Source organism: Pelodiscus sinensis, chromosome 5 (assembly GCF_049634645.1).
Source record: "Pelodiscus sinensis isolate JC-2024 chromosome 5, ASM4963464v1, whole genome shotgun sequence".
Classification (NCBI taxonomy): domain Eukaryota; kingdom Metazoa; phylum Chordata; order Testudines; family Trionychidae; genus Pelodiscus; species Pelodiscus sinensis.
Window position 1 is genome coordinate 40,771,404 of NC_134715.1, and position 27,821 is coordinate 40,799,224.

General features: G+C 45.6%; 1 protein-coding gene across 3 annotated transcripts in view; it reads left to right on the forward strand.

The window, feature by feature from the left end:
* Positions 1–27,821, forward strand: part of HSPA4L (heat shock protein family A (Hsp70) member 4 like) — an 80,573-nt gene that overhangs the window by 1,045 nt on the left and 51,707 nt on the right. For 2 of the 3 annotated variants that reach the window (XM_075929870.1, XM_075929871.1), the window contains exons 2-4: positions 13,897–13,954; positions 22,685–22,825; positions 27,151–27,273. In XM_075929870.1, the coding sequence (XP_075785985.1) occupies positions 13,897–13,954; positions 22,685–22,825; positions 27,151–27,273 (322 nt within the window). The remainder of the gene's footprint in view (positions 1–13,896; positions 13,955–22,684; positions 22,826–27,150; positions 27,274–27,821) is intronic. The other variant, XM_075929873.1, reaches the window with a different exon arrangement.

Genomic DNA, 27,821 nt, shown 5'->3' on the forward strand with positions numbered 1-27,821 from the left:
TGTCTGGGCCAGGGATCTGCCAGAGTAGCGCGATATCAGTGAGAGGCTTAAGTCCTGCTCATTCATCTCTTTTCCTTCATGTTCCTAGTCTCTTCCTCTGCTCCCTTGTCTTTTGCCTCCCACGTCTCTGGCAGGCTAAAGGTAGAGGAAGGGTTGGGTTAAGTGTGCTATCTCTTGGTTATTCTCTCTGGTGCCTTAGAAGTGACAGGTACCCGTTTTATAGGTGGTTGTTGGGAGGCCTTTTTTGAGATCCTGTGAAATTTCTGCCCTCTGATACTTGGGTTTGATCAGTGAAAATCTAATTTACACAGATGGGTTTATGCTCAATTCATATTGCAGTCCTTTGTAGTGTTCAGAAGCTTTTCCAATAAGAACAGATGAGGGGGGTGGCTATGAGGGACTTGGGGAGGTGTAAGAGGACATTGTTTGAAGGCCGACAAAAGAGGGTTACCTGAGGAGTGCCCCCGCCCCCCCCTTCCCAATCCTGTTTCTACTTGTTCTGCTGCGTCCTTTCCTAGCTATGAAACATCAAGCTTTCTGAGAGGGCGGGGGCAATCACAGGACCTGTAAGAGAAGGTGGAGATTGGCCGCCTCTGTTTCTATGGTATACAACTAAGAGAGCACACCCCCACCCATCCCCACCCCCTCTCTTAATGTTCTACTAGAAATTAGGAATTCATGTAAAAGGCTCAAACTGTACTACTTGAGTAATGCATGCTCATTTATAAAAAGATTCCAGGCCCATAAATAGCAACTAAAGTATTTTTCTTCCAAGAGACATCTGTATTGAGTATAGTATTTTATTTCATTTTCTGGAATTAAATGTTTTATTTTGTCCAATATCTATTTATACACACACAGCCTATAGCTTATTAAAAAATAAAATGCTAAATAGCGAAACATACTGGTTAATGAATCTGAGATGTTAACATTGAAGCATATACTACAATGTATTGTCTGATAAGACCATTCTTTCTTTAGTTTACAAAATTTTCAGTAAGGAACTAGGATTTTTTTTGTGTGCACCAGAATTACCATTAGGTATGGTAAGAACTAAATCACACACTTACATTTTATTAAACTAAATATTAAATAACTGTTTCACATTGCAGTTGTGGCAGTCTTCTGAACTGCTGACTGATGGCTGCCCTTTTTATTTTTCAATTTTTATTAACTCTATCACACAAGTCATCACAACACTAAATGTCTAGTATTCCTAAAACTTATACAATTAGCTCTCCTCTTTCACACTCCCATGGTCATTTTGATTGATAGACTGAAACAGAAATGAGTGTTCCGGCTTTTTTAAGTTCCTAGGTTTGAGCATCTAATACCAAATGATGAAAATATTCTCTCTGCCAAGGAAGCTACTGCTGTAAAAAGTTGGCTCAGTAACGGTTTCAGGGTGCTTGCCTAATGATTTTCACCAGCTCAGAGGAGTGACTTTGTTCACAACATCATCAAGAAACTTGTACTCATTAAATGGTTTCATTATAGTCCTAAATCGCATTATGACTGGCATAACTGAGACGTGATTTTTGAGATGCCCATGCATGGCAGCAGCATCTTCTTCAGAACTTAGGTGTCTTTATATATAGAATTGAGAATTTTGCAGGAAAATGATCTATTCATTTCTTTGTTGCCTGCAATTGAACTGTCTGGTGAGATTTCTTTTGTCAGTGTCTTTTGAAGGACTGTCCAAATTTCAACAGCATCAGCAATGAAGCAGCAGTTTCTCTGAAGTTTAAGGCTATGGATATAGGTTTCAGTATACTGAGCATATCTTCTACATTCCTCTTAAATCCAATGGTAGATGGTTTGGGTAAGATTTTTTCCATTTATTTAATGATGGTTTTCTTTGCAAAGTTGTATGAAAGTAGGCTGTTCTTAATAAATTGCTCAAAATAATCAAACACACAATTCTATTGAAAATCATAAAGGACAATTAGTTTGAATCTTGATTGCTTCAGTTTCACTGAAGGGAAATGGTTGTTAATGAAGTATTTTGCTACTGCAACATTATCTTCTCTTCCTGGAGAAGATGTTAAGCCTCTGGCTGAAGAAAGCATTGGCACTGCAGCCATACGTGAAGAAATAGTCTTCTGTTTCTTTTTAGTATCTTCTCATCTTCTGAGCAGTTTGGATCTGCATCTGTATCTGCAAAAACTAGTCATGGAGATCACATCCATATCTGTGGATGCAGATACCCGCAGATATCTATGGATTTTCAGGGCTCTAATAATTGTTTCCATGTTTGTAGCATTGTCTGAGACAAAACTGCACACCACAGCTGAATTTTTGTTCAATTTATTTCAGCTTTCATTGCCACATTTTTAAATATTCACTTGTGTGAGCATTTCCCAATGTATCATTTTTGAAAGATATACAACCCCATCTTCTGTTTTCACACAATTACATATTACTGGATCATTGTGTACACTGCTCCATCCATCATAGCTTAAACTGGCAAATTTCCTCTTGGCATTTCTTGCAACCTGTGCAAGTTCTATTCATACACCCTATCTAGAGACCTTCCACCAATGTCTGCTCTGCTAGGTGGTATGCAGTCTGGTTGTAAGGATTCAGCCATGTCAGTGAAGTGTTTATTGTTAGCAATGCAAAAAAGGATAATTTGTGGCATAGATGAAGATTGCTAAGTTTATTGTGGTATCAGAAACCCATCCATGGTGGTGGTTTTACTAGATAATCAAAAATTTTGCTTGCTACTGACAATTTGTATGTTTGATTGCAGCACTGCTGCTAAAAGTACCAATGGATGACTCTGAAGTTGTTGCAGATAGATGGTGTCTTATGCTAAAATGGGATCCTGAAACAAAATTCAAAAATGATTTTGAATAGTTGTCCTAAGTCCTTCTCACTCTGTTGTTCAGTTAATCATTAATATTTTTAGTAAGGATGCAGATCTGATTTCAAATGACCAAAAAAGCTAAGACTGTGACTGTACTTAGACTGCACTTAATTTTGGAGTAAGCTCTGTTGAACTCACTGACTCTTCTGGTTTTTTTTGAGAAAGCAAGGATAGGATGGGATTCCTTTGGGAAAGCTGAGTTTTGCTGAAGTAAACTCAGGAATAAACTTATGTAAGGGTTTTAAGGACTAGTTGAGTATCCGATAAGCAAATATACTTGCTTATCGGATAGTCGACTAGTCACTTCCCCCTCTCCCTTTGCTGTCTCTATTAGAGGCCACAAGGGATGGGGAGAAGAGAGGAGATACTTCAAAGAGGCACTTGATCCCAGTCTCCAAGCAGCACTGCTGCTTTGAAATGCCACAAGGAGCCTGATGCTAGGCTCCTCGCAGTACAGGCAGTCCCCGAGTTACGTGGATCCGACTTACGTCGAATCCCTACATACGAACGGGGATTTTCTCGCCGCGGAGGACGGGGGTGCAGGACCGCCCAGATGCGCCACAGTCCCACCGCCCGCGTCCTCCGAGGCGAGAAAAGCCGCTCCGTGTCTTCCTGGTCTGCTGGGGGGCGCCCCCCAGCAGACCAGGGAGACACGGAGCGGCTTTTCTCGCCTCGGAGGACGCGGGCGGCGGGACTGAGGCGCATCTCGGCGGTCCCGCCGCCCGCGTCCTCTGCGGCTTTGCTCCGCATCTCCCTGGTCTGCTGGGGTGGCCCCCACAGCAGACCAGGGAGACGCGGAGCGGCTTTTCTCGCCGCGGAGGATGCGGGCAGCGGGACCATCTGCGTCCTCCGCAACGAAAAAAGCCTGGTCTGCTGGGGGGGGGGGGGGGGGGGGAGCACTAGCTGCGCCCCCCCCTCCCCCCAGCAGACCAGGGAGACGCGGGTGGCGGGACCACCGAGGCGCGCCGGTCCCGCCGCCTGCGTCCTCCGCTGCTTTGCTCCGTGTCTCCCTGGTCTGCTGCCCCCCTCCCAGCAGACTAGGGAGACACGGAGTGGCTTTTCTCGCGGCGAAGGACGCGGGTGGCAGGGCCGCCCGCGTCCTCTGCGGCGAGAAAAGCCTGGTCTGCTGGGGGGGGGGGGGGAGGTGGCGCGGTAGCTAGTGCGCCCCTGCCCCCCCCCCCCCCCCCCCAGCAGACCAGGCTTTTCTCGCCGACAACTGGGGTAGAGCAGCTGGGGCGCTGCCAGGTTGGTCCCGCAGCGCCGCTCCTGGGCGCTACTGGACCAACCTGGCAGCACCCCAGCTGCTCTGCCTCGGGCGTCCCCAAGTCAGCCGCTGTTGAAACTGACCAGCGGCTGACTACAGGAAGCCCAAGCAGAGCTGCTCTACCCCGGGCTTCCTGGAATCAACCGCTGGTCAGTTTCAGCAGGGCTGACTTGGGAACACCTGGGGTAGAGCAGCTGGGGTGCTGCCGGGTTGGTTCCCGTAGCGCCGAGGCGCAGCGCTGCGGGGACCTACCCAGCAGCGCCCCAGCTGCTCTGTCCCAGGCGACCAGATTCAGCCGCTGTTGAAACTGATCAGCGGCTGATTCCAGGAAGCTCGGGACAGAGCAGCTCTGCCTCGGGCTTCCTGTAGTCAGCCGCTGGTCAGTTTCAACAGCGGCTGAATCTGGACGCCAGTTCTGACTTACATACAAATTCGACGTAAGAACAAACACTACAGTCCCTATCTTGTACGTAACCCGGGGACTGCCTGTATTTCAAAGCGACAGTGCTGCTTCGAGCCCGGGGTCCCCAGCTGACCCTGGACTCCGTGCGGCATTGTCCCTTTGAAATGCTGCTGCAGCTTTTCAAAGGGGTATTGTTGCTCTATCAACTACTCAAATAGTTGATGTAAAAATTCATTGACTATTCGATTAGTCAGTTACACCCTACTTAACATCCTTAGACTTATGGAATCATTATTGTGGTCTGTGGCCATGATGTTCCAAAATAAAGGGGCATGTATTGCGTAATAGAAGAAAATGACACACAGAAGCAACTCGCAACTCTAGATTTTGCTTACTGCAGCTTTCTGTATTGTTTGGTTGGGTGATAGATTCTTCTAAACCTAGTTAACTAATTTTAAAAAGCCATAAACATTAGCTAAACTTTTTTCTACCAACATAGCGAAATGCTCGGGAATTCATTTAAGTTACGTTTTATCTTAAAAGGACGTGGTGTCCAACATGCTAGCCACATGTGGCTATTTAGCCAGTTAAGTGTGGCTAGTTCACTATAGCGGTAGCCAGTTTAATGGATGCCATGGCTAAAAGGCATAGAGTCTTCAAGAATGATGCATTTCAAAGTAAAGTATTTAAGTTGCTAACCAGTCGATCCATATTCTCCTTCAGACCTATCCATATGATATTCTCCCAATAAGCAATTTTCCTTATGAACTTACAGAGAGGTAGCTGTGTTAGTCTGATCTTGGTAAAGCAAAAAAAGTAGCACTTTTTAGACTGACAAGGTAGTGTATTAGGTGATGAGCTTTCGTGGGGCAGACCCACTTTTTCAGATCATATTCTAAAAGTGAATTGGCGTGACCGTTATATAACAGAGGGGTATAGAATAAGAATATGATATGAAGAAGTGGGTCTGCCCCACGAAAGCTCATTACCTAATACACCATTTTGTTAGTCTTTAAAGTGCTACATGACTGCTTTTTTGTTTGTTTTTATGAACTTACATTGCTTGCCCTTGCATCTAAGTCCTGCATATCCTTCTTGGACTATTTACACTGGCACATTTTCCTTTTTAACCCAGGTAAAGAAATTTCTTCCAAGTATTCCTGGATTTGGGGGAGGGGAGGAGCTCTTACTCCCAGAAGCCATTAAAGTTTTTCTGTGGCAAAAGTGTGTGGGGAATATAGGAACCTTTGTGTGCTGGATGTGTCTTCCCTTTTTCTTTCCAGTTCACTCCACTATTCCTTTCTATGCTTCCTCCGTCCTTTTCTATATATTGTTTCTCCAACTTTAAGAGAATACCTTCATTAACACCTCTGTCATGCTTGGCCGAGGTCTACCACTGCAAAGCACAGAACAAAAACAATCCTATCCACTTGTGTCTTTGCACATGTTACTTTTTAGTCTGCTGAGAAACAAAAATTGAAAACCCAGAATTCTCAAGAAGCAAGAGCTGGTTGTGAGGCTGGACAGACGAGAGCTAGCGATTTATTTTTATGAGACTGTAAGGGTAGGTATATCGTGTTTGTGATGAGATTTAAATGTAACTGTTATATTTAAAGGAGAAATTGTTATTTTAAAAAAAATTATAGTCTGATTTAAATAAAAACATCACTGATTTTTATCCACCCTGTCATTAATAAAGATATTAACAGGGTCCCTGTGGAACCCTGTTTGACCCCTCCCTCCAATCTGACTTTTGATTTTATCAAGTCTGTAGCCCTATTACCGTATATACCGGCGTACAAGACGACTTTTGATGTTAAAAAACATGCCCCAAAAATCGGGGGTCGTCTTATACGCCGGTTATACAGGCGGCGGGGCAGCCCAGGCGCGCCTGGGCTGCCCCGCCGCCAGCTTCCCCCGAGGCTTTGCAAAGCCGCGGAGGGGCCCCGCCGCCGGCTTCCCCCGAGGCTTTGCAAAGCCGCGGAGGGGCTCCGGCGGCGGGGTAGCTCAGGTGCGCCTGGGATGCCCTGCCGCCGGCTTCCCCCGAGGCTTTGCAAAGCCGCAGAGGGGCTCCGGCGGTGGGGCAGCCCAGGTGCGCCGGGGCTGTCCCGCTGCCGAGGCGTCCTCAGAGGCTTTGCTCCCGGTGTCCCTAGTCTGCTGGAGACGGTCCCCAGCAGACCAGAGGCACCAGGAGCAAAGCCGAAGCGGCGGCGGGGTGCCGCGCTTCTGAGGCTTTGCTCTGGCAAATCCTCAGAGGCGCGGGACCCCGCCGCTGCTGCGGCTTTGCTCCCGGTGCCTCTGGTCTGCTGGGGACCATCTCCAGCAGACCAGGGACACCGGGACCAAAGGAGGCGGAGGGGCGCTGGGCTATAAGACGAAACCCTATCTTTTAACTAAAAAATTAGGGGGTCGTCTTATAAGCCCAGTCACCTTATACGCCGGAAAATATGGTAGTTGCAAAGATACCCTTATAAAACATGTTATGGTTTTCCTTTTAAGCAAATACAACCAAGTTCACACTCCACAACAGAAACAGGAATCCAACAACCTATCCCTGCAACAAACTCGGGCAGACAGAGCTGACAACAATCTACCTGAGTGACACCATCACAGGACCTAACCACATTAGCCATACCATTAAAGACTAATTTGCATGCACATCTACTAATGTAATAGATAATTATCATATGCCAATGCTCCCTTTGCCATGTACATCAGACAAACTGGACTATCTCTACACAAGAATAAATAGACACAAATCAGACATTAAGAATGGCAACATCCAAAAGTCAGTGGGGAAGCACTAACCTGCCTGGGCACACAGTTTCAGACATGCATGCTGCCCTTCTCAGAACAACTTCAAAAACAAACTTCAGAGAGAAACTGCTGAGCTGGAATTCATATGCAAATTTGACATGCTGACCCAAGATCTAGACAAACTCATGAAGTGCTTCTTGCATTATAATAGGTAATTTCCCATTCTGCTACTCTCAGCACATGACTGTGGGAGATAAATAAGCCTCATCCATTCTGTTTAATTAATGCCCTTGTCACACACTTACCTCTCTTTTTCTTCTTGTTTTTCTCTTCAGCATCTAAGGAAGTAAATTATAGCTCACAAAAGTTTATGCTCTAATACCTTAATAAATTCGCTAGTCTTTTAAAGTGCCACCGGACTCCTTGTTTTCCCTGAAACAGACTAACACTGCTGTCTCTCTGAAACCAGTTTGTGCTGATGGCTTTCCTAGCAAGCAGAGTATAAAATTGACAAAATTAATAAGGCTAATTCTGTTGTTGCTGATCAGAAGGCCTGAGGTAATGATTAAAGCAAGTAGTTAACAAGCCTAGGCTTATCGGTTAATATAATCATCTACTTGCATCCCCTTCCTCCTCCCCCCCAGCACTGTCTCCGCTGTGCCCCCCGGTACTACTGCTTCTATCATAGGTAACAGCAGTGGGGGCAGGGGAGTCTGCTGCAAAACAGCCTCTGTCTGTGGTGGCCCTAGCTCCACCAGGAAGAAGTGGTGCGTTTTATGGGGGAAGGAAGCTAAATACTGATAGGGTTAGGAAGCTAAAGACTGGTGGGACGCCCCTGGCAGCACAGAGTGGCAGCAGCCCCTGTCCACAGTCTGAGCTCTGCGGACAGAGGCTGCGGAGGAGGAGGGAGCAGGGGAGGCTGCCGCGGAGCAGCCCCTGTCCACAAGTGGTCCCAGTGGGCAGGGACTGCTGCTAGGGCAGTCTCTGTCTTGTGGTGGCCAGAGACTGCTTCACAGAAGCCTTTCTCCTTCCCCTCCTCTCCACCAGCAGCCTTGGTTTGCAGGGACTATGGATGGGTGGCAGTCAGCCAGTTTGCATGGGAAGTCATTTTTATACTGGCTTCCCTTGCAAATTGGCTCCTGCCTGGCATCCCATGTTGCTGCCTCTGATACAGAAGCAGCAGTATTGGGTAGCAGAGGGCTCCTAATGAGTGAAGCCGGACTGCACTGGTTGCCAGCCCTGCCCTGCCCCTGGGGACTATAGAATAGTTGACTAATCTCTAAGGGTATGTCTACGCTACCCTCCTAATTCGAACTAGGAGGGTAATGTAGGCATACCGCACTTGCAAATGAAGCCCGGGATTTGAATTTCCCGGGCTTCATTTGCATAAAGCCGGCCGGCGCCATTTTTAAATGCCGGCAGTTCGAACCCCATGCCGCGCGGCTACACGCGGCACGGAGTAGCTAGTTCGGATTAGGCTTCCACGAGGAGCTTTATCTAAAAGATAAACTGTTTGATTTATAAACAATGAAAATTAGTGCTGTACATAGAATGTACTTCAGGATTTTGTCTGGGCTGAAATATTATGTATTTAATACACTCTTTTGTATTGGAAGAGTGCTGGATATAGTCACTAAATGATAGTTCTCCACTTTGAGAGAGAGCCTACGGGTGCCTTGAGGTAAACTATAAGAATGAAACTCATAGACATGAAAGCAGGGGTTCTCAAACTTTGATACCGCGACCCCCAGTTTGAGAAACGCGGCATTAAAGGATTAGATTGGGATTCTGAAACCTGGTTATTCATAGATTTCAAGGCTAGAAAGGATCATTATGACCATCTAGTTTGACCTCCTGTACAACACACGGCATATCTTTGAGAAAAACATCTAGTGTTGGTTTAAAAATTGTCCGTGATAAAGAATCTGTCAACTCTTAATGAATTGTTCGAATGGTTAATTACTTGCTTTGGGTAGTCTTTCACTTTTAATTTCTCTGGACCTGTTAGTAAATATTTGTTCTCAATGGAGATACTTATAGTCTGTAATCAGGTTACCCCGTAACCTTTTCATTAGGTGACAGATTCAAGGAACTCAATCTGTTTAGCTTATCAGGAATGTTTTCTAATCCTTTAATCATTCTGGTGGCTCTTCTCTGAAACCTCTCCAATTTGTACTGAATTGTGGGCACCAGAACTGACACAGCATTCCAGGCAGGAGTTGTACCTATGCCAAATACAGAGGGAAAATAACCTCTCTACTTCTACTTGAGATTCTCCTTTTGATGCATCTCAGGATCACATTTAGCCACAGGATCACACTGGGAACTCCTGTTCTGCTGTTCATTCCTCACAACCCCCAAATCTTTTTCAGAGACTCCTCTTTCTAGGATAGAGTACCCTTATCCTGTAAGTATGGCCTGCATTCTTTGTTCCTAAATATATACATTTACTTTTAGCTGTATTAAAGTGTAGTTTGACTGCACCCAGTTTGCTAAGCAATCCAGATGGCTCTAAGTCAGTGACCTATTTTCTTCATTATTTACTATACCTGCAGTTTTTCTGTCATCTGCAAACTTTCAGTGATGATTTTATTTTTTTTCTTCTTAGGTCACTGATAAAAATGTTAAAAGCATAGGGCCAAGAACCGATCCTTGCAGGACCCCCACTGGAAATGCCGCTTCAATGATGCTTCTCCATTTGGCAGTTACATTTTGAATCCCATCTGTCAGACGGCTTTTAATTCATGTAATGTGTGTCCTGTCATATCAAATCAAATACCTTGCAGAATTCTGAGTAGCGTAAACACTGGTTTATTTTTCAACCAAACTTATGATCTTGTTTTTTTTGTTTTTTTTTAAAAAGCCCAACGTGGTTTGACAAATGTTTTCCGTAAACCCATGTTGATTTTCATTAATAGCCTTCTCTTTTAATTCATTTTTAAATGAGACCCATATTTGTAGCTCCATCATTTTGCCTGGGATTGAACTCAGGCTGGGAGACCTACTGGCACAGTCTTCTGAAATGTACTCAAGGTTTGAAGACTTATTGAAAGAGCTGACCGACTCCTTGGTCAGCTCTTTTAAAAGCCTTGGATGTAAGTTATCTGGACTTGTTGATTTAAAACACATCTGAGTTGAGCAACTTCTTTTAACAGTCACTAATACAAGTGGAATGGTAAGAGTTATCAACACTGTATGGTGAGACTGTTTTTTCCAAATATTGAACAGAAATATTGAACAATTTTTTTCTCATATGAAATATCGAAACCTCTACTACTTCATCAAGTAATAGAGCAATACCGTTGTTGGGGTGCTTTTTGTTCCTTGTATATTTAAAACTCCTTAGCTTTTCTGGTTGTAGATTCCTCCTTATGTCTTTGGCTTCCCATGTCAATTTTCTGCAGTTCCAAACTTCTTTTTATATTAATTTTTAATGGTCACCTGTTTTTAGATCTGTGTTTGTGTGCATATCTATGATTTGCTTTCACTTCACCTCTAAACCAGGTTAATTTTTAACTACCACTGCCGCCTTCTTTTGGGATTATGGCTTTTTGAGCTTCTCGGGAGTGTTTAATGATTTCCAATTATCATTCACATTTTTCTGATTTTAAATTCTTCCTTAGCTGATTTCTCACAATTCTTTTCAACTTTCTGAGATTAGCCCTATTAACGTGGTGCACGTATATCTCTAATGTTGGTCTGGTTTTCATTCTGCTTGCACAGTGATATGTGATCAAGTCATGATCATTTGTACCATTTGCTTTAGTTTTGTGATCATTTTCTCTTTCTGTGTGTTAGAACAAGATACAATAAGGAATTTTCTTGGGTTTCCTGCAACACGTTTGAATTAGAAAACTTGTCTATAATGCTTAGAAATTCCAGTGATACTTTAGTATTGATGCTGCCATGCTGGGTGAACTTGGGCAAACTCTGTGCCAGTTTCCCCTCCTGCAAATTAGAGATCTGATATTTACTTGCTTTGGAAAGCACTTATAGCACTTCTCATTCATAGATTTCTATGAACTAAATATTAAAAATGCACATTAAAATATGTGGTGGAACAGACTATATTTTTATTACTAATGCATGAAGTGTTGGACATCAACTTCGAGCACATCCACAACTGAAGCAGGAAAATCAGAACTTTATATGGATTACTGCATAGGTTCTGTGACATGGATATCTTTATGACATAGTGTCATGGCTCCTTCCCCACTCTGGCACGATAAATGCAGAAGTGGGGACCAGCAAGTGTACCCCAAAACCTTATCTACCAGGATTTAGTATAAAACTTCCCCCCAAAATCTTAAAACCTAGATTTTCAGAATAAAATTTCCGCTGCCACCACCTAAATTAATAAAGAAATCAGAGGAGAGACCATTTGGGAAAATCTCACCCCTAAAGTAAAAAGCAGGACACCACCATTAACCAATACCAGGTTAATAAAAGGAAAAGAGAAGACTTTTATTATTCCCACACTATTCTTGTTGCAAGCATAATACAGTAAAACTCCAGTTGTCCGGCATCCAGTGGTCCGGCACTCCTGCTAGTCCAGCACCACCTGGAACCCAGAAGTGCTCCAGGCAGCCGGACAATTGGAGCTGCTCTGCCCTTGGCTTTCCAGACTTGGGGCGCCCGGGACAGAGCAGCTGGGGTGCTGGGTTGGTCCCGTAGCGCTGCCCCTTGGTGCTGCAGGACAGTTTCAGTAGTGGCTGACTTGGGGATGCCTGGGGCAGAGCAGCTGAGGTGCTGCTGGGTTGATCCCTCAGCGCCGCCCCCCCCATTCCCTCTCCCACCCCACCCCAGGTCCCTCATAGCCCCCCCTTCCGATAGTCCGACGTATTTGATAATCCGGCACCCCCTGGGTCCTAAAAGTGCCAGATTATGTGATGTTTACTGTAACTAGATGGAAAAGTAACAAATAATATACTCATGGAGAAACTCCATGGACCTAGAACTTAGTTATAAAGAAAAGCCAAAACATTGTTTAAAAGTGCACAGACAGCAGATCCCATACCTAAACCATAAAACAATGAAACCTAACGAATTTATCTAGGTTATCTATTTACAGAAAGTGAAGAAACAGTCTTTCATTGGAGAGAGACAGAGTGTCTGTCCCCCTCAATAGCTGGAGAGAACTGCCCCCAGAACAAAGGAAGGAAACCCCCAAAATTCCTTTGTGCCAGTTTGAAATTCCTACCTACATTCCTATTGGCCACTCCACCTGGCTAGGTAAGGGATGTAGTTAACCCCTTATTCCCCAGGCTGCTAGCTAACCCTCATGATCACGACATATAGTTACAAGTGTGCTTTTGATATTAGTTGGTAGATTGACTTGGGTTTTTTTTTTAACTGTAGTATAAGGTGCTTTGTGAAGAGTATTTTGTTACAATCCTTCTTGACACCTTTCCTTGCATTTATCAAACTTCCAGGTCTTTATGCATTTTGAAACTTAACTCTGCCAGTCGTTATAGGGTCTGATATTCTTCCTCTTTGAATTTTCCAGTGCCAAAATAGCATCATATCTTTGTAATTGCTCTTAATCTATATCAGTGATGGGCAATAATTTTTGCGGGCAGGGGGCACTCAATGAATTTTGGTACTGGTCATGGGCTGGCTCCACCTCCATCTTGGAAGGGGCAGAGCCTGGAGCAGAAGGAACAGGTCTATGGTCTAGCCTCCCCTCGAGTTGTCTGAAGCCAGAGGTTTTGAAGTGAAAACACAGCAAAGTGCTTGTGGCTCCCGGCCCCACTGCTGTAGCATTGCCTGGTAGCCCCCTGGGGTTGCTATGGATTTTTAAAAGGCTCACTGCACCAACCCATGCTGGGGTAGTGCTGTGACCCATTTAAATAGGATCATGCTGCCTAAGCCACCTCCTGGAAATTCGGTGATATGGGCAGCAGGATATAAATAGAAAGCAGCCAGATGAAGTCTGCGGACCTGATCAAAGAGTTAGGCGGGCCAAATCTGGCCCCTTAGGCTGCATCTTTCTCAACCATGATCTACAGGTTGCACCTCCAAAAACCAGCACACTCTGCTCAGGCACCATCAGAGAGGCCAGGAACCTAAGGGCTGGAGGGCCGGCCAGGGCTGGGGGCAGCATGTGACACAGGCTGAAGGCTCGCAGCAGTGCGGGGCCATAAGCCTGCAGTAGCCCCATAGAGCACGGGGCCCCGGAGCCAGAGCCTGGGCCACCCAGGAAGCCAGTAGCAGCTGGGTGAGCAACCCAGCCAGGTTTGGGGTGAAGGGTAGGGGCAGAGTACCTGCAGGGGTAGCCAGCTGGCAGCCAGTGATGAGCTTGGGGGCTGGTGGCAGGGGAGCTCCCTTGGTCCAACATATTTTTTTGTTTGGGGCTGCTCTGGTCCCAGTGGTGTTGGACTAGGCAGGTCCAACCTGTACGGTGGCGGAAGGAAAATAATCTCTGATAATACAAACTGTTAATGTGACACTTTTTGGAACTCTTTAAAAAAATTGTAAGGAGCAGTTAATGGTCTTCTGAAAGTAGTGTTTTTAGATAGTTTTAGGGTTTATACTTTTTTCCCCAGAGTATCTTTTTGACATTTTCGATCAAAATTGAATATTTGTCTTTCTGTTGTTGTTTAGAGCTTGCGTATCTCTAGGATCCAAAACCCGGGCCATAGGAAATGCAGCAAAAAGTCAGGTAAACAGATTTAAACTTGTTACTTTACAGGAATTTACACAATCTTTAAATTGCTCATATCCTGTTGAATTGTGAAATAAGTGTAAGGGTGAAGAAATCTAATATATTGTTTCATGTCTTAACTTAAAATATGCTTAAAATTTCCTTGCCGTTTTACCAGTTGTTACTAAATCATTAGGCTGAACTCTTTTCTATTAAAACTAATTGAAATATTGCCTGTGGTTAATTCTTGATCTGTTTTCTTTTTAGAGGAAAGATGGGAGTAATGTAGGACTTGGTTTATTCACCATTGAAGAAATAAGGAGCTTTCTTTATGAGGAAGGAGGAGAATGGGGAAAGGCACAAGTCTTCAATTTTTAAGGAGTGTTAGCATTCATTAAGAAAAATTTCTGTCCCTTAAGGTTTGAAAATGGAAGCAATGTTATCTTTGTGAATTTGCTGACACAACACGGATGTTAGTAGCATTCCTAGTGTCTTGTTAGTAGCATTCCTAGTGTCATTCAGACTCATCAACTGGGGACAGTAATAAAACTTATGATTTTTGTAACTTCACTTGCTGCTGCTTGAGAGAACTAAAATCAGGAGGAAAGGCTGGGACTGGAGATAATCATGAGGAATACCTAAAAAAAATGAGGATTGAGCAGATTCTAGGGAGTGGAAGGAACAGAATATCCCTTTTTCTATAAGTGCACATGCACCCCTGTCAGGAAATTGTGGAGTAATACGGAAAGAATTCCTCCTGTTGCTTCCTAGAAGATGGGTAATTTAAATTTTAGATACTCTTATACCTTTTAGCCAAAGGAATGGCGCGTTCAGTCATGTTATGGGGCAGATGGACCAGAACACAGCAACTGGGCTTGCTGAGATTGGAGCCCTTACGTTCTTCTTTGAGTGGTTGCTCATGTGCATTCCATTTTGGCCGTGTGTGCACTGTGTGCCAGTTGCTGGAAAAATTTTCCCTAGCAGGATACCCTAGGTTAGCAGGGGAAACCCCTAGAGTGGCACCAGTATGGCTAGGTATATAGCACCCTGCCGACTGCCCCCTCCCTCAGTTCCTTCTTACCACTAGCGACAGTTGTCGGAGCTAGTGTCTCTGTCTTGGGTAAGCGGGCTTTGCCTAATTGCTTTATAGTTTATTTTCTAAAGTGTTTAGTAGTAGTTAAATTTGCAGCAGGGGTCTCTGTTTCTTTTTCCTCCTTCGTGGTAGGGTCATGCCTTGGCTCCCTGGCTTCAGACTATACAGACAGTGTGTGAAGTTTATGCCCATGGGTGATCTGCACTACTTCTGCCTGAAGTATTTGCGAGTGGCCTACTTAACAGACAAGTGTAAGAACTTTACGTCAAGAACTAGAAGAGACAGAGTTTCACCTCTGAAATCTGTTAACAGAAGTCTGTCTGGATTTTCATCTGGCGCTGCAGGCCATTGGCCCAAAAGCAGCAGTGCTCTTTTGTTGATGCGGTGTGCGCCAGCTCTCAGGAAGGAGGTGGACAAGACACCCCGGACTTCCGTCTACTGAAGCCTAGCTCTTGGCAGCGATCCCATTCTCTGGTGCAGGAAAAGGAGTAGAGGTGGGAAAGGGGGCGAGTCTACTATTTCCCGAGCCAAGAGGCTTAAAGGGTTGCATGCTGAGTTGCAGCACTCTTTGAAACAACCCGCCCCTGTAGCACTGACTCTGGCGCTGCCTCCAGTACCATGGAGTCTGGTGCAAGTGGACTCCCCATCCCGGGAGAGCTAAAAGGGAGATGTGGAAATGCCATCTGTTCCTGAAACGTGTGAGGCTGTCCAAGACCTGATTGAGCTAATGTCTGACCGTTCAGTGTCTCCCTGTGAGTCTTTGGTGGTTCTGCCGGCACCATTGCCAGTACCGGACTTGGTACAGTCAAGGAGCAAGTCTCCAATGTTATGAAGGTCTCTTTCACCTCTGTATCATTCACCTCGGTGCCGATCTGGTAAGGACGCCTGTTCCAGGTGGAGTCCTCCCAGTTGGCTTTGGTCGCGGAGCCGGGATTCACGACCTCTCGACTGCTGCAGTGTGGGCTCCTGTACAAGGTGGAGTCCTCACAGGTGGCATTGGTTGATCAGTGGGGGTGGTTCCCTTTGTCACCTGTTCCAGTGGGGGAGGACTTCTGTACAATGTGCAGTCCTTCCAGTGACCGTACACCTGTGCACAAGCTACCAGAGCAGTACAGCTCCTCGGTGGTCCCTGCATTCCACAACCACTTCTGAGTTGGAACTGGAGGGCCACTGGTACAAGAGGAGGCACTGCTCAGCACAGGTTCCTCCAGAAAGGAGATGGGTTGGCCCTACAATGTCCTCCCTATTGGCTGTTCTGGAGCACTTGGGCCTACCACCAGGTGCAAGCTGGTGGCTCCAGGTCAGTTTCTATTGCTTTGATCAGTAGGGGCACTCTTTCAGTGACTGTGGGTCAAGATCTCGCAGCAGGGATACAGTTGTCTCAGACTGTGCTGGGGTTGGAGATACCTGCTGTGGAGTTCTGTTTGGCACCGAGCTCCCACTAGGGACATGCACAGGCTTCCCAATCTGGGGAGGACCAACGGCACTGGGTTCCAGGGATGACTCTGCACCTGGTACCATCTGCTTCACAGCACTCAGGTGCTGGTGTCAAAGGGCATGTGCCCAAGGTACTGGTACTGGAGGTGGAACAGGAAGAAGGGGAGCTGTGCGACCCCTCCTCTTTGTCACCTGATGAGGCAGTAATTGGGGCAGTGACATCGCTGTCCCCTATGGACAATAGGGTGCATCAAGACCTATTGAGGCAAATGGCCCAGAGTATGGGCCTGCTAATAGATGAGGTCGTGCAGGATGCAGATCCTATAGTGACATCATGTCTTGGGGGGACAGGGGGAGCCTTTATCAGATCCTCTCCTCCACCAGGAAAACCCTTTGGCAGACCACCCACTTCCATTCTCCTGACCACTAAAGGGGTGGAGCAGTGGTACTTTGTCCCTTCGAAGGGGTACGAGTATACGCACCTGTAACCGGGAACCTTGGTCATGGATGCAGCTAATGCTAAGGAATGCCAATGTCAGTAGGGCCCAAGTCCAAGGACTCTAAGAGTTTGGACCTGTTGGGGAGGAAAGTATACTCATCCGGTTGTCTCCAGCTGAAGGTGGCAAATCAACAGGCAGCGTGTTGTCCGCTACAATTTTAATACATAGGTGACCATGGACAAATTTTAAAGAGCTCCTCCCGTCAGATTCTAGGTTTGAATTTGCATCCCTCATAGAGGAAGGGAGGGTAATTTCCCAAACCTCTATTCAGGCAGCTCTGGATGTCACAGATTCTGGTCAGGTCTATGTCAACAGGCATAGTTATAAGGCAAAACTCTTGGCTCTAGGGCTGTGTCTGGACTGCATCCCTTTTTTGTAAAAGGGATGCAGATTAGACATATCGCAATTGCAAATGAAGCGGGGATCTAAATCTCCCCCGCTTCATTAGCATAAAAATGGCTGCCGCTTTTTTCCGGCTCGGCGCTTTGCCAGAAAAAAGCGCCAGTCTAGACGCGGATCTTTCGGAAAATAAAGCCTTTTCCGAAAGATCCCTTATCCCTTCACACATCTGTAACATAGTGGAAGCATTTCAAGCCAACTCTGACCCTCAGATATTATCCTCCTTGTCAGAGGCAGGACCAGAATAGGCGGGGTAGTAGGCAAAGTCGCTGATGTCCCCTTAGTGTCAATGGTAGTGGTAGTGGCAGCACTGATAACCAGGCCCAGTCTTCTAGGCAGTCACCAGATCCTAGGAAGAACTTTTGAAGGTGCACCCAAGAGCAATGTATCTGCCTCCTCCTCGGATCCTGTCCCGATGTTTGGGGACCACTTGTCCCATTTTTACCATGCCTGGACCTGAGTCGCATCTGACAGGTGGGTTCTAGGCACGGTAATGATGGGATATTCAATTCAGTTTCTTTCCACCACACCTTCCCATTCTCTGGCCCCATCCCTTTTCAAGGTCCTATCTCATAAGAGGCTCCTGTGTTAGGAGGTGCAGACACTCCTCGAAGTAGGACCAGTTGAGGAGGTCCCTGTACAGTTCAGGGACACTGGGTTCTATTCCTGTTATTTCCTTATTCCCCAAAGACAAGGGTTGGCTACGGCCCATTTTGGATCTATGCAGACTAAACAAGCACCTCAAGAAGTTAAAATTCCATATGATATCCTTGGCCTCAATCATCCATTCACTGGATTCGTGAGACAGTATGCTGCCCTCGATCTGAAGGGGACATATTTTCATGTGGCCATGCTTCCAGTTCACAGAAGGGGGGGGGGGGAGAGTTCCCACTATCAGTTTTGCATACTCTGTTCCCTTTCGGCTTCTTTGATGCACCAAAGGTGTTTACAAAATGCATGGCAGTGGTGGTGGCATTTGTGTCGTAGAAGGGTTCAGTTTTTCCCTTTCCTGAACAACTGGTTGGTCAGGCGGCCCTCTGAAGCGGTGGTCAGGGCTCACATAGAGCTTATCATGACAATGTTCTGGTGGTTGGGTGTATTGCTGAACCTTTAGAAGTCGACCCTGTCATTCACGTAAGTTGTATAGTTTGTAGGGACACATTTATACTCCCTGGAAGCCAGGGCATCCCTCCCTTAGCCCCGTTTCAAGGGCATGTGCAGACTGGTTTGGGGTCTGGGAGCCCATCCAATTACGACAGCCTGGGCTTGCCTTCAGTTGTTGGAGAAATGGTTTCCTGCACCCATGTTGTCCCCTTCTCTAGACTGCAGCTCCGCCCCCTACAGATGTGGTTGACCAGTGTGTACAAGCTGTCTTGCCATCATCTGGACAGTGTTAACTGTCAGTGATAGAGGTTCTTTGTTGGTGGCTGGACCCTCTCCACACGTGCAGAGGGGTTCCGTTTTGCACCCCTTGGCTCACCCTTACTTTGGTTACAGATACCTCGGACTTGAGATGGGGTGCTCATCTGGGTGGACTCAAGACTCAAGTGTCTGGTCTTGAGTAAAATGTGCAATTCACATCGACGTAAAGGAGCTCGGGACTGTACAGTTGGCCTGTGGGGCCTTTTTGGGCGACATAAGGGGGAGGTGTGTGTCATTTCTCACCGAGAACACCACAGCAGTATTCTATACTCCCTCTCTTCCCCTGTACAAGGAGGCCATGTCGCCGGGGGAGTTATGTGTGCGCAACCAGATGCGCATTTTGACCCTGTACCTGCCGAAGTCTCAGAACTTGCTGGTGGACAACCTCAGCAGTTCATTGCAAATGCACAAACGGTCCCTCAAGTGGGAGGTTGTGCAGGGCCTTTTCCAGATGTGAGATTGTCTTTATGTGGACCTCTTTTCTGCAAGGGGGAACAAGAAGTGCCTGGCCTTCTGTTCTTACCGGGACAACAGCAGAGGCTCCTTGGGTGACGCCTTCCAAATTCATTGGGGGGGGAGAGGGCATATTGTATACATTTCCCCCCTTCCCCTTGATTCCCAAAGTGCTGACCAAGGCCTGTGAGGACAGTGCGGACCTCATTTTGATAGCACTGGCCTGGCACAGGCAGCACTGGTACACAAGGCTCCCATCACCTCCCAATAGCACCTCCCCAATCTCCCTCCCCTTGTTTCTGGACTTGTCCCAGAACTGTGGCTCATTGCAGCACCCCAGCCTCCAGGCTTTACACTTGATGACATGGTTCATTCAGTACATTGGAGAAGCAATGCTTGGAGGATGTCAGGGAGGTGTTGTTAGGTAGTAGGAAGCCTTCCACTCGGCCTATATATGCTTCCAAGTGGAAGAGGTTTGCTTTGTGGGCCTTACAGAGGGACACCCAGCCCTTGCAGGCTTCATTTCCATTCATTTTGGAGTACTTTGGGTTAAAACAACAGGGATTGGCCATTTAGTCCATTAACGTGCACTTGGCTGCAATATCAGCATTTCATCCCAGATCGGGGGGCCATTCGATATTTGTAGATTGCTTGGTGAGCCAATTCGTTGAGAGCTTGGTTCAGTTGTACTAGGGATGTACTCACATTCTTCCTCCTTCCCCCCACTATATCAGAGGCAGCAAGGGGGGGGGAGGTAGGAGCCAGCTTAAAAGCTGGTTTCCCCTAGCATGGTCTCCACTTCCCTTGCCCCCCACTCCCTTTGGCTACCTCTATCACTGTGGCTCTACAATTTAAAAGGCATTAGGAGCCGGGCAGGCAGGCAGTGCAGCTCAGTTCCTGCTCACACTGTGTCAGGGACCAAACCCTGCTGTGGCTCTGCAATTAAAAATGCATTAGGAGCCGGGGGGCAAGCTGCCTGCCTTCTCTTGCCTTTTAAATTGCAGAGCCGCAGTATGGTTTGGTGATGGGACTGAGTGGGGCCGCCTGTTGACTAGTTGATAAAATTCTATCATCTGCTTGGTTCCTAAATTTAACATCCCTAGATTGTGCCCTTATTTGAGGGAACCAGTACCTCAATGGGAATTAAACCTGGTCTTATCAAAGTTAATAGCTCCTCCGAGCTGTTAGCTACTAGATCTTTATTGTATTTGTCAATGAAAGTTGTATTTTTGGTGGCCATTACTTCTGCCAGACAGGTTTCTGAACTAAAAGCGTTGATGTCAGAACCTCCTTATACTGTTTTCTTTAAAGATAAGATTTGGTTGAGACCATCCTTCGTTCCTCCTGAAAGTGGTTTCCCAGTTACATGTGGACATTTTTCTGCCTGTTTCATCCTAAGCACCACCTTACCCCCCGGGACAGGTCCCTACTTTCCCTGGATGTCAGTTTGGCTTTAGGTTTTTACCTGGAACGTACTAAGCCATTCAGGAAGTCTAATCAATTGTTTGTTGCAATAACACAGAGGCTGAAAGTGCTGCCTGTTACTGCCCAGAGGATATTCTCCTGGATCATGGGGTTTATTCATACTTGTTACAAATTAGCGAAAGTGCCAGCCCCTCAGCTGTCTGCCCACTTGACTCGTGCTGGCCTTGTCAACAGCCTTTCTCGCACATGTTCCCATCCAAGACATTAGTTGAGTGGCCACATGGACTTCGGTACACACGTTTACATACCACTATGATAGTCAGTCATGCTAGGGAGGATGCCGTGTTTGAAAGGGCAGTGTTGCAGGCTGCAAACTGGTGATATCCGACCGTTCCGCCAGATAGCTGCTTGGGAATCGCTAAAATTGGAATGCGTATGAGCAATTACTTGAACTGGTGTTACCTTTCATACTGGTATTCTTCAAGATGTGTTGATCACATCCATTCCAAAAGCCTCACGCCTCTCCTCTGTTGGAGTTACTTCCAGCAAGAGGGAACGGAGAGGAGGGAACAGTTGGCAGTGTGCTGTATACCTAGCCATACTGGTGTCACTATAGGGGGTCCCCCCTACCGACCTCTATCATCCAGCTAGAGAAAATCATCCCAGCAACTGTGCATTTGCCATGTACACACCTAAATTGGAATGGATATGAGCAACACCTCTCTAAGAACACCAGTTACTAAAGGTTGGCTTCCAGCTGTTACCCTGTATTCACTAGCCTGAGAATTAAGCTATGCTTTTTCAAAGTTTGGAGTGCAGTTGTAGCTGACTTAAAAAATCCTGTGTTCATTAAACAAAATAAGCAAGTTCTTTTGATATATGATGATTCAAAGTCAAGAGTTTTAAATCACCATCCTGAAATATTGAGAGTGTAGCTAAGGGGAGAACTCTTCTTGACTTGAGATTTGACTTGAAACATTTTTGGTACTTTAAGCCATGAAAATTACTGAATATTTAATTACAGTATTTTAATAACATTGGTAAGATACTTGCATATTCAGTCATTGGATTAGTATGTAATTAATTTACTGTCCAAATTGGATATAACAGGAAGCTCTTAAAATAAAGGAGGGTGCAAACTAGTGAAATACTGATGTATACATGTGAAGAGGGTTTGTATATTAATAGGTCTCATAAATAAAGTGACGTGACATGCTTAAGAGTTGTCGTCATTGGGAAGTGAGGATAAAGGTACATAGCTCAAATGTTGATGTTCGTGGTAGAGATTTTAAAACGTATGTAGTTGAGTAACCGTGTAACCACTCAATTTTTCAGTGGTTACACGTGAGGCTCTGTATCAGAGGAGCCATGTGTTATACTGGGAGCCATGTGTAACCGTTTGAGTAACTGGTAAGCTCATGCTAAACGGTTACCCATTTAAACGGCTACACTCTTACATCCCAAGTTCATAGCAGGCCACTCATTCCTGTTGAGAATTCGAAGCCCTCCTGAGATAAATAGAAGACATAATGGCTGTGTCTACACTGGGCCACTTATTCCGGACAATCAGCCGCTTTTCCGGAATAAGCTGCGAGCTGTCTACACTGGCCCTTGAATTTCCGGAAAAGCAACGATGCTCTACTGTACAAAATCAGCCGCTATTCCGGAAAAACTATTCTGCTCCTGCTCGGGCATAAGTCCTTATTCCGGAACACTGTTCCGGAAAAGGGCCAGTATAGACAGCCCAGTAGTCTTTTCCGGAAAAAAACCCCGATCGCGAAAATGGCGATCGGGGCTCTTTTCCGGAAAAGACTACTGGGCTGTCTACACTGGCCCTTTTCCGGAAAAAGGGCTTTTCCAGAAAAGCAGCCTGCCAATGTAGACGCTCCTTTTCCGGAAAAACTGAAAACGGAATAGTATTAAGTTTTAAGCAGTTCCGGAAATTCATGCCAGTGTAGACACAGCCAATGTGTGTGTTTTCTGGTATGCATCTCATAGCAATACATTTATTTTCCACAGATTGTCACAAACGTAAAGAACACGTTACATGGCTTCAAAAAGATGCACGGACGAGCATTTGATGATCCATACATACAAGGTGAAAGGGCCAGAATTCCATATGAGCTTCAAAAGATGCCAAATGGGAGTGTAGGAATAAAGGTGAGTTTTGCAGTTTCCACATGCACCTGCAGCTGTCACTGTGTCATTATTTTGACAAGCAAGTGGAACTTTTGTGCTTGGCATTGCTTTACTGTCAAATGAAATTGCTTCACTTAGCTTACAATTTTAACTTCCTTAAATTCTGTGAAGGTAGCTCTGGATATAAACATACCCATCCAACCTGGGGGAGGGAAGAAAATGAAGCTGTTTTAAGGAAGGCTTCATGGAAGATAGAGGACAAGAAGTGTGTTCTTTTTTTTGCATTCTGCTTCTTTGATGACAAAATCAAAATTCTCGTGAGGCAAGATTAATTACTAAAACTCAGAATGTTGACTTTCCAAGAAATTAAACTGGCCACATCCTAGATGATATTCAGCTGAAAGAGATGGAGATGTTAAATGGAGTTAAAATTTGTAGTCCTGATCTTCCTCCTATGCGATACCATTGACTGATACTTGCCTCTAGAAAACAGATAGTAAGAGCTGATGTTGGCATTCTTGTTGCAGTACACATACAAATACCAAATTATGCTCAACATATTTCTAGTCATAACAGTGGTTTAAAAAAAAAAAGGTCTGGTAGCACTTTATAGACTAACGAAACATAAATGGTATCATGAGCTTTCATGGGCACAGCCTACTTCTTCAGATGGCTGGAGTTATGAGCTGAGGATATGAAAACTTGAAATAAATAGAGGGGAAGGGGGGGAGGAGGGAGAGAAAGAAAAAGGGCAGGGGTGGGAGACGGAGCATCATTAAGTATCTGGATAATGGGTACTTAAACCTAAGCAGGTGATAATCAAAGTCAATAGAGGGATTCCTAAAACAGGAAGGATACCATTCAGGGAGCTGTTGGCACCTTCAGTGGTTACGTAGGTATATTAAGTAGTCCCCACCAGCCCATATCACGATTGAGCCATAATCATGTGAACTGAATTTGTGGATCAACTGGGATTCCACGGCTTCTCTGTGTATTTTGGATTGTAGTGCTGGTTTGTGACAAGACAGCTACTTGCAGGTCTGTCAGACTGTGGTTAGGCAAGCTGAAATGCTCACCAACAGGCTTCTGTATATTCCCTTTGTGTACAGTAAAACTACGATGGTCCGGCATCTGATGGTTCGGCACTCCTGATGGTCCGGCACCATCAGGAACCTGGAAGTGCTCCGGGCAGCGGGACCATTGGAGCTGCTCTGCCCCCAGCTTCCCCGATTCAGCTGCTACTAAAACTGACCAGCGGCTGAATCGGGGGAGCCGGGGGCAGAGCAGCTGGGGCACTGCCTGCCAGATAGGTCCCGTAGTGCTGCCCCTCAGGGCTGCAGGACCAACCCGGCAGCACCCCACCTGTCCCTGATTTAGCTGCTACTGAAACTGACCAGCGGCTGACTCCAGGAAGCCCGAGGCAGAGCTGCTCTGCCCCGGGCTTCCTGGAATAAGCCTCTGATCAGTTTCAGCAGCGGCTGACTTGAGGACACCTGGGGCAGAGCAGCTGGGGCGCTGCCACGTTGGTCCAGTAGCGCTGCTCCTTAGCGCTGTGGGACCAACCTGGCAGCCCCCCAGCTGCTCTGCCCCAGGCATCCTGATTCAGCCGCTGCTGAAACTGATCAGCGGCTGACTCCAGGAAGCACTGCCTCTGGCTTCCTGGAGTCAGCCGCTGATCAGTATCAGCAGCAGCTGAATCGGGACACCTGGGGCAGAGAAGCTGGGGTGCTGCCGGGTTGGTCCCACAGCGCTGTGGAGCGGCGCTGTGGGACCAACCCGGCAGCACCCCAGCTGCTCTGCCCCGGGCGTCCCCAAGAGCAGCTGGGGTGCTGCCGGGTTGGTCTTGCTGCGCCAAGAGTTGGTGCTACCGGACCAACCCAGCAGCACTCCAGCTGCGGCTGAATCAGGGACTCCTGGGGCAGAGCCGGACTATCGGAAGGGGGGCCATGAGGGGTCTGGGGTGGCATTCTCCCCCCGCCGACCCCTCATAGCCCCCCTTTCCGATAGTCCGGCATATCTGATAATCCGGCACCCCCTGGGTCCTAAAGGTGCCGGATTATCGGAAGTTTACTGTATATCCGATTTGTGTCCATGGATTCTTTCCCGCAGAGACCGTCCAGTTTGTCCAGTATATATAGCAGTGGGGTACTGCTGGCATTTGATGGCATAAGATCAAATTACTGGATGTACAGTCAAATGACTCTTTGATTTTGTGGCTTATGTTTGCTCCAGTGATGAATTTGCCAGTGTAGATATGTGGGCAGAGTTGGCATCTCAAGTTCTGGTATATTCTGCTTTCATTTTAACATCTGAGGGATTAAGGTCTGCTTTCTTAGCATGACCAGGGACTTGTGGGCTATGTCTACACTGGCAGGTTATTGCACAAGAACAGCCATTCTTCCGCAGAGCGTCCACACTGCCCACCCACTCTTGTGCAAGATTTACAGTACGGCGTGGTAAGAGGGCTTCATGTGCAAGATCTACTCTGTTCTAACAGGTGTAAGCTCTCTTGCGCAAGAGGTCTTGCACAAGAGGTCAGTGTGGACTCGCGGCAGGGATTTCTTGCGCAAGAAAGCCCTATGGCTAAAATGGCCATCAGAGCTTTCTCGCTCAAGAGAGCATCCACACTGCCATGGATGCTCTTGCGCAAAAGCACATCTCACACATGGCAGCGTGGATGTGTTCCTGCGCAAGAGTTCTTGCACAAGAACCCTTGCGCAAGATGTTCTTGAGCAAACAGCCACCAGTGTAGACACAGCCTTAGAGTTGGTGTTCGGAAAGATGGCATATGGAATGCTATAGATTACTTGATATCATCCTGTCCTTAATTCGATATCCAAAATACACTTCTGTCTAAGCATCCTGCGAAGCGCTTCTGATAACAAATTGGCATCATTTCCTGGAGTAATTTCTGCGCAGGAACACGTCATTTTGGATGAGAGTGTATAAGTGTAGCTTGTTCACGTCAATGTGCTTTGTGCCTGTGTAGTATGTCCATAGTCCTGGCACTAACCCCGAACTGTTGAATTTATTCATGTGCTCAACAGAGCTCTGAAAATTCAACACTTCCGTGCAGGCAGAGATGTTTGGCATATTGTTCAGTCTCTTCTGTTGTGGTCTCAATTCTAGTCTTCTCTGTGTTGATCAAGATAACTGATATAAAGAACTAAATCAATCAGAAAGCAGAAACAGTTAGAAAAAGCTGGATTTTTTTCCGTTCTTCTTACAGATGACTACTTGTACAATTCATTTTCTCATTGTTGTAGTAAGTAGAACCCTGTGCATATACAAAACGGGTATCCAATCTGCAAAAATGATCTGCGGATGTCCACCTCTGCATCTGTGTATGCAGATACCCAGTAGGGATGTTAAATTAGCTAATCAAGTCGTTGATGGAATTTTCATCGACTATTCAATTAGTCAATAAAGGCACCTTTGCCTTTGAAATGTAGCAAGAGTCCTGCTGTGAGGACTGTAGTGAGGAGCACGGGGCCAGTGGGGGACTCAAGCAGTCCCCTGCTGGTCCCATGCTCTCTGCTTTTAAAATGTACCAGAGTCCATTAACAGACTGTGTAGACAAACCATTATGTGATCTAGAATTTTGGGCAGTAGCAGCACCAAATTAGCATTCCCTACATCAACATGTGAGTGTGTATATACTCTTATTAAATCTCAGTCCTTTTCTCTTTACCTGGATGGAACCCCACCCTTTGATATAATCAGTTTAGTTGCTTTCCCGTATTTATATATTTGATATGTGGTACAGTTTTCAGTTGCATGGTATTGTTATTTAACTGGTTATTTTCATGCATGAGCTGCTTCTTTTTAATAGACATTTCAGCATTTTGAATGTCTCCCAAGTTAATATATGTAATATAAGAATTGCTGCACGAATGCACCAGGCCAACTCAAATCCTCTTTTGAGTGCTGTCTAGGATTAGAGTAAGAACTTAGAGAAAGCTATTTCTCTAAATAGCTTGCCTAGAAGGGTTCGAAATGTAAATTAGAGGCTTCAGAGGAGAAATTCAAACATGACACACTATCTCTGGGAGGACATTAGTTTTCTCACTTGACATATGTCATGTTTGTTTACTCCTAGGTTGAATGTGGATTTTTCTACACCTGTTTGAAACTTTTGAGGAAAAAATTTAGAAAACTTTGTCTAAAATAAGCATCTCTAATTATCTTATTAACATGAAATGACACCTACTGACCATCTTCAGAGTGGCTGCATTTAGGTCTTAAAAGACCTAAGAAATATTGGGATAAAACAACCTATAAAAATCCATTGATTTGTACTGTGAAAATATTTTTCTGCTTTACAGTTGTTTAATCTTGTGTTTCAGGCACGCTACCTAGATGAAGAGAGACCATTTGCAATTGAACAGGTTACAGGAATGCTATTGGCTAAGCTTAAGGAGACTTCAGAAAGTGCACTAAAAAAACCAGTGGCAGACTGTGTTATTTCTGTAAGTTTGTAATATGTTTACCAGAATTCTGCTATAATGGGTAATTGTATGTAAAAAGTAAATTTATAATGGTTTGTTAACTGGAAAAGATCCAGTTGATGTGCTGTCAGAAACCACCCAGAAGAAAATAAAACTAAAATATATGCTGAAAAGCACAAAATATATTTTTAATAATTAATACTCATTAACCCAAAAAAATTTCAGGCATGTCTTGTGTAGAGGGTGGGGTTAAGAGCCAAAATTTGCTTGACAACTTTGTGGTGGTCTTCAGATGAAAACAGGCTCTGGTACAGCATGAGGCTTCTTGATACATGCTATAGAATTCTTCCGATCTATAGCTAGATCTTATATCTACTCTACAAGAAGTGCTGAAGCTCTGTGATGCTATAGGTACTATTGACAATTCTACTGAAATGTGAGAATTATACCTCACTTGCATATTTCTACGAAATCTCTGAGCTCTTTGCTTGCAACATGTTTTCATAGCATATTTTCGATGCCACGTTTTTGTGTGTGTGTGTGTTTTTTTAATATCTTAGCTCCATTCT